We start from the raw sequence: 7,500 nt of genomic DNA on the forward strand, positions 1-7,500 counted from the left end.
ATGGTTCTTTTGTGCAAGATGCAAATGCAACGCTGATAGACGCTGATGATCCCTCTAGAAAATGTGATAAATATGCTTTCCTTGTGAACGGCATGGTAATCTTTTCCACAATATTTTTGAGTGTACAACATAGCAGCACTGCATCCATTGGGTTCAACTGGATAGGATAAAAAAGCATTATATGCAACAGCACCTAAATCGTCATTGCATCTTATGTGCCACTTATAAGGCAACCTCACGCACATCTAAAATTCAAATGTAACATTTTTTGCATTCTATGTGCGAAATTAGATTTTTTTTTTTGACCCTACTCTGTCACTGAATGTTACGTTGTGCTGCTCGCTCACACGTCTCTGTCGTTTGTTCAGTCTCATGCGTCTCCCAGCGGCAGCAGCAGTGTGGGACGCACCCCTCCACGACACCCAGTGACCCGCAGCAGCCCGCTGACCTCACCCACCAACGGCTCACACGGGGGTCTGTCACCCAGGTACCTCACCTTAAAACAACCGTCTGTGGAACTGTGGGACAAGATAAGGAATACATGGAATCTGAGACTGCAGAAATTAGCATATTAATAATAAATAAATAATATTGTACATAATGTATTCTTTTAAATATTAATATTACTATTTGTATTTTAATTATTATTATTAACGATTAAATAATAATACATATTTTATATGGAGAATATTATATTTGCAGCTACTTTTCAGTGTTATTTATATATTTATTAATATTTTGAGTAGTTTTATGTGTATTTTATAATTTTAGATAGTTAATTGTACTGTTTTTGTCATTTTTATAATTTGTAAAAAATGTTTATGTAGCATTAGATTTATTAGTTTTAGTTTATTTATTTCAGATATTTTAAACTAAATGTAAAAAGTAAAAAAGTAAAAGAGAATGAAATAAAATAAGAAAAAGTAGGTAACTTCTAATTTATTTAAAGCAACACATTTTTTTTATGGTTTTAATTTTAGTTAACAGTAATAACCCTGCTACACATAACCTAAAATATGTATTCAATATGTTTTAAAAATATTTTAATAAAATAATTTAAACATCAGTTATAATTTTTTTAAATATGTATTATTCTATATTAGGAGGATTATATTCTTGGCTAAATTGATCACATTTAATCATGTTTAATTTAGTGTAATTACAATTTTAAAATAAATACAACACAAACTGGTACGGAAAATGCAGATTTCATGTGGTCCTGGTCGTAATTCGAATCATAGGCTTTCTAATTGTTTTTTGCTCCAAAAGACAAACATTTGCTCTAGTGATTCTGTCCTCATCAGTTACCCATCTTTGAACATATTTTTACATGCTTTAGTTTATTAACCAAAATGAATGAACAGTCATGTTTCACTCATTTTCAAACTCTCTAAAGGAAAATGCTATTTAGATTTGTTTTAAGGATGTTTTTCGTTTCTGCATGAACTAACAAACAGCTTCTGCACTAAATTCACATGAAATTACATTAAATCCATGTTATATTACTAATATTGCTCTGTTTTGGCATTTCGAAGGGTGTTGCATCTTATGTTGCAGATTGTAAATGTCTCAGTTTTTGTTGTGACGTAATGAACATTTTTTAGTTTTGACCAGCTATGATAAGCGATAATTTGTCAGTCCTTTTGCCACTTTTTTGTAATTAAAGGAAAATGTAATGTTGTTCCTAATACAGTAAATTTAGTTAACTGTAATTTCTTCGACATACCATACTGTTGTATTTTTTATATATATTTTGAAGATTTTTTTTTGAAGATTATCTTTTTCATTTTATTTAAGGTTAAGTTTTACTAATTTTTTGTGTTTTCATTAGTTAAATATTAGTTGGCGGAGTTTCCCAGCACTACGAATAAAAACAGAAGCATCTCTTTGTGCTCACAGCTGGTTTGTACCAAAACACACTTAAACTTGCAAGGCGTGATGTATTGTTTGATGGCGTCGTGTTTAGTCAGGATATGATAGTTTTAGAACTAGCGTCTTTCACTGTTTCCTCTTTCTTCCACTCTACCTCCTCTTTGTTTTCTACACTTCCCTGCTCTCTCTTCATCCTCCTCTTCCTCTCGGTTCAGTCGTTTGTGGGGCTGGAGCTCAAAGCCTTCTTCTAACCTCCCTCCTCCCCACCCCGGCCCAGCCACCCCCCCTCTCCGGGCCTATCGGAGGGCGTATTCGCCCAGGTAACAAACTTCGGCCCTGGCGTCAGGATGCTAAGACATAAGAGCAGGAATCTCCTGCACAGTTATTGATTATTCATTGGTAGTGTAATAAATCAAAGTCAATGCATGACATTTAATGGAATGTTTTGGGTTTAAATGGACCCGGAATGTTCCTTTTAAGGCAAAACACTACAGACAAACCCAGTGATCTTTTTCATGCACTGATCAATTTAGCTATTTTGCTTCCATAACATCTTATTTCAAACTAGAGGGGAAAAAGCATCCAAAATACACATTTAAAAGGGTATTTCACCCAAAAATGAAAATTACCAAATCTCACCCAGAGAGCTCTTCGATTTCATCAAAATACATCTCTTTTAAAAGTTTTTTTCTCCACTTCAGCTGCACTTAAATACACCAGATTTTACAGTTTAATTCATATCTATATTCTGAAGGTTTTTACTGAGGGGTTTGTTCATATGTCATTCACCTGAATTTATAATTGCATTTTTATGTATTTCCGTCTGTAGATTTAAATTACAAAACATCTCTGTAAAAGTTTTTTTCTCCACTTCAGCTTAATTTAAATACACCAGATTTTAGAGTTTAATTCATATCTATATTCTGAAGGTTTTTACTGAGGGGTTTTTTCATATGTCATTCACCTGAGTTTATTATTACATTTTCATGTATTTGCATCTGTAGATTTAAATTACAATACATCTCTATTAACGTTTTTTCTCCACTTCAGCTTAACTTAAATACACCAGATTTTAGAGTTTAATTCATATCTATATTCTGAAGGTTTGTACTGAGGGGTTTGTTCATATGTCATTCACCTGAGTTTATTATTGCATTTTCATGTATTTTCATCTGTAGATTTAAATTACAATACATCTCTATAAAAGTTTTTTCTCCACTTCAACTGCACTTAAATACACCAGATTTTAGAGTTTAATTCATATCTATATTCTGAAGGTTTTTACTGAGGGGTTTGTTCATATGTCATTCACCTGAGTTTATTATTGCATTTTTATGTATTTTCGTCTGTAGATTTAAATTACAAAACATCTCTATAAAAGTTTTTTCTCCACTTCAGCTTAATTTAAATACACCAGATTTTACAGTTTAATTCATATCTATGTTCTGAAGGTTTTTACTGAGGGGATTGTTCATATGTCATTCGGACTTATTTCTAGAACATTTTCTTCCTAAAAACAGGGCGAAAGTGCATATTTTTTAAGTCTGTGAGCTTGTTTCTCCACTTCAGCAGCACTTACAAACACCAAACTTTACAGTTTTATTCCTGTCTGTATTATGAAGATTCTTCTGAGGTGTTTGTTAATTTATAATTCACCTGGTTTCATACAACATATTTTTCATAAAAACGCAGTATTTTCTTATTTATGTTTGTTGACAGTATTTTCTAATTTATGGAATGATAAAAAGAGAAATCCAAAACCTCCTCTGTAAAAATAAAATATTTAATATGTCAGTAAAATCAACCAAAATTTTTAACCTGGCTTTATCCAAAATTCTGATTAATTTTCTGGAAATATATGCAAATAAGTACACATTTAATTAGATAATGCCTTACCTGCATATTTAAACATAACATTTAAAGAAAACTTGTAAAACGGAAAATCTGTCTTTTTGTGCTGTATATTTTTATACTGTTCACCTGTAGTGTCTTGCCTTGAAAGTTTTTTTTAAATCCTAGAAATTTTAGCAAATGTGCAAACCTTATATTTTGGTCAAACTGCACTCTCTTTATATTTGTTTCAGCGTGAGAATCCATGTCTTACATTTTCATCACTTTTGTGATGTCTTTCTGTCTCTCATCCATCTGATTTATTTTGTTCCAACCACTTTTTGCTTTGTGGCAAATGCAAAGGTTTGTCGAGTGTTAATCTGTCTGTATGAAATGTTTAAGATGTGTCACTTTGACTTTGCAGCTGAGCAGTTGATGCATTTATCATAACTGTGTGTCATCTGTCCACCTTGTGTTGTATGTTAAAGTCAATGCATATGGCTTCACTCTGTGTGTGTGTGTGTGTGTGTGTGTGTGTGTGCATGCAGTATGTTGGAGTACGACTCCGAGAACATGAACTCTGAGGAAATCTTGAGCTCATTGAGAGGTGTAACCGAAGCCATCCAGAGCTTCAGTTTCCACAGTAAGGAAGACATACTCGAGCCCATCAAACATGACGGCAAGAGGGAAGATACAGTGAGTACTTCACCTGCAAGACTTTCTTCAGGATGTTGCTTCAGTGTGACAGTGGTTGAACCAAAAATAATAAAAAAATAAGGTCTGCATGATTTTTTTTAAGCTGCAAAGCTTTTCATATTTTCATCTGAAATAGAAGATTGAGGCTTCAAAATGCTAAATGTTTAGCGATTTATAGCATATGATCAACAATAATTCCAGCAACTTTCAAAAAGTAAACAATCTGACCATTTAAAAAATAGTAACTATATTAAATTTACACAAAGGTTAATATCTTCAGATACATTTAATATAATTGCTTTTTGCAAATGGCCAGGTAGTTTACATTTTTAACATTAAATGCATTAAGATTAATCAAAAGTGACAGTAAAGGCATTGATAGTGTTAGGAAGTTAGAAAGATTTTTATTTCAAATAAATGGTGTTCTTTTGAACTTTCTATTTATCAAAGAATCCTGAAAAATAAAATGTATCACAATTTCCACAAAAATATTGTGCGGCACAAAGGTTTTCAACGTTTATAATAATCAGAAATGTTTCTTGAGCAGTAAATCATCATATAAAAATGATTTCTGAAGATCATGTGACACTGAAGACTGGAGTAATGATGCTGAAAATTCAGCTTTGATCACAAAAATAAATTATGTTTTACCAAATATTCACATAGAAAACAGCTGTTTTAAATTAAAATTATTTTTCACATTTTTACTGTATTTTTTGTCAATTAATGCTGCCTTGCTTACGTCTTTCTGCCCTCAAACTGATTAATCTTAAAGTGTACAGAACAATAAATAACCAGAATGGATATGAATAATGTTGCAATAGAGTGCTTTACTTATTCTGATTAATAGATGTTATAGTCAGTAACAAGGTTGAAGCTAAATAAGCAGGTTTCTCTTTCAGACCGGTGTGGATCCTCGTTTGTCTGCTGGTGTGATGGAAGGAGGCCGGACGGCGCTGGACAACAAGACGTCATTATTAAACACACCATCTTCTCGATCGATCAGTGGCCCTTGGGCTCGCGAATACAACCCATACAACTACAGCGACTCCATCAGCGCCTACGAGAAAGGAGCTCTCGCTGTGTTTGACGACGTGGACCATATCCCAGATGGTAAATGAGCAAACACACCAACGGAGGAATCACTTCATGATGTTCACAGAAACAGGTCAGCGTCTTTGGGTTTCTCTTTCAGGTCGTCCACAGGACTGCGCAGAAAACAAAATCCTGCATCCGAAAGGTTATTCTGCAGGTATGAGGAGGTTTGAAACCGTTTGAAAAGATCAAAAGTCAGCTTTTGTAAATAAACATCTCCATAGATAAGTGTTATTTTAGCATCACTGATACATTTTTATAAAGTTTGTTAATTTTTTGAATTAAATTTTATTTTTATGTTTTCCATTTTAATTTAATTTTAGATTAATTTTTAACAATTTTGTTGTCTTTTTAGATATTATATTTAAATTTATTTATTTTACTTATTTATTATTTTCTGTTTTAATTTTAGTTTAGTATTTTCGTCATGTTATTTTCTTATATTTAATTTTTTTCATTTAGCAGATGCTTTTATCCAAAGTGAATTACAATTGAGGAATTAGTTTTTATTAGTTTTTGTGTTTTAAATATTACCATTTAGGTTTAGTCATTTTGCATTTTAATTTTAGTTTAATATTTCTATTAATTTCTATTAAGTTTTTCGTTTAAATATTACTATTCATATATATATATATATATATATATATATATATATATTTAATTTATTTATTTACTGTTTTAATTTTAGTTTAAAGTTTAGAATTTTTGTCATGTTATTTTATTACATTTACATTTATCATACGCTTTTTTCTAAAGCGACTTAAAATTAAGGTTTTTTTTTAAGGTGTTAATTTTTTTGTGTGTGTTTTAAATATTACTATTTAGGTTTAATTAATTTTTATTTATTCATTTTCATTTTAGTTAAATTCTTTGTTATTTTTATGCCTATACAGTATTTATTATTTGTTTAGAGTCAGTTAAAAAAAAAAATATATATATATATATATATATATATATATATTTATTTATTTTTTTTTTATTATTATTATTATTTTTTTTTTTATGGTTTTAGTTTAGTGTTAGGTTGAAAAACCCTACCACAGATATTGTATGTACATTTCAAAACAGTTCGGGTTCAATTTTTACAGGTTAACTTTTTAAGGACTGGTTAAAATATGAGGCTGCTGAAAAGTCACTGAATATTAAAAGCCTTTTCTGAGTTCTGTGATTGCATTATGCTTCAGTGGTTCAAACGGATGTGATTCAGTGCATAAATGTTCAGATTGTGTGTTTAATGCCGCTGACTGTGATTGGTCAGGACCCGGGCCGCACCTGGAGATGATTGGTGATCTGCTGAAGGAGCTGTCCAATCACAGCGAGCGTGTGGAGGAGAGGCGGGCCGCTCTGCTAGAGCTGCTGAAGGTCACGCGTGACGACAGTCTGGTCGTGTGGGAAGAGCATTTCAAAACCATGCTGCTGCTGCTGCTGGAGACGCTGGGAGACAGAGACGTGAGAGAAACACACTCATATACTGTATGCACAACAATTACAAACAGCACAGATGCAGCTAAAGAAGGGTTGTGTCCGTCCGCAGCACACCATCCGAGCGCTGGCTCTGCGCGTCCTGAAGGAGATCATGCGCAGTCAGCCGACGCGCTTCAAGAACTACGCAGAACTCACCATCATGAAAACCCTGGAGGCCCATAAAGACTGTCACAAAGAGGTGAACCGGACTCTCTCTCTCTCTCTAATACAGCTCTCCTCCACCACAGGCTTCAGGACGAGACAAAGCAAGCATTAAAATGAGCTGAAACTACTTTAATTCTCCCCCTCAACAACTGTTAACTCTAAAGAACTAGGTTTCCCATACATGAAATATGAGGAAGCCTATTAGAGTTAACAAACTAAATAAAAAATATAATTTGAAAAATATGTTTGTGTTAAATTGACACATTACTAATAAACTAAAACTAAAAACAACATTTGAAAAAAAAGGAATTGAACAAGTCTGTAATAGTACATAAATGATACAAAACAATCTTTAAATCCTTCTGTTCACCAAGCCTG

At 32.5% G+C, this 7,500-nt stretch overlaps 1 protein-coding gene across 7 annotated transcripts in view; it reads left to right on the forward strand.

The window, feature by feature from the left end:
- Positions 1-7,500, forward strand: part of LOC113110638 (CLIP-associating protein 1-B) — a 60,632-nt gene that overhangs the window by 49,860 nt on the left and 3,272 nt on the right. For 6 of the 7 annotated variants that reach the window (XM_026274750.1, XM_026274751.1, XM_026274755.1 and 3 more), the window contains 7 exons: positions 369-487; positions 2,088-2,192; positions 4,251-4,398; positions 5,301-5,511; positions 5,594-5,650; positions 6,752-6,942; positions 7,028-7,156. In XM_026274750.1, the coding sequence (XP_026130535.1) occupies positions 369-487; positions 2,088-2,192; positions 4,251-4,398; positions 5,301-5,511; positions 5,594-5,650; positions 6,752-6,942; positions 7,028-7,156 (960 nt within the window). The remainder of the gene's footprint in view (positions 1-368; positions 488-2,087; positions 2,193-4,250; positions 4,399-5,300; positions 5,512-5,593; positions 5,651-6,751; positions 6,943-7,027; positions 7,157-7,500) is intronic. The other variant, XM_026274756.1, reaches the window with a different exon arrangement.

This window comes from Carassius auratus, chromosome 11 (genome assembly GCF_003368295.1).
Source record: "Carassius auratus strain Wakin chromosome 11, ASM336829v1, whole genome shotgun sequence".
NCBI classification, from domain to species: domain Eukaryota; kingdom Metazoa; phylum Chordata; class Actinopteri; order Cypriniformes; family Cyprinidae; genus Carassius; species Carassius auratus.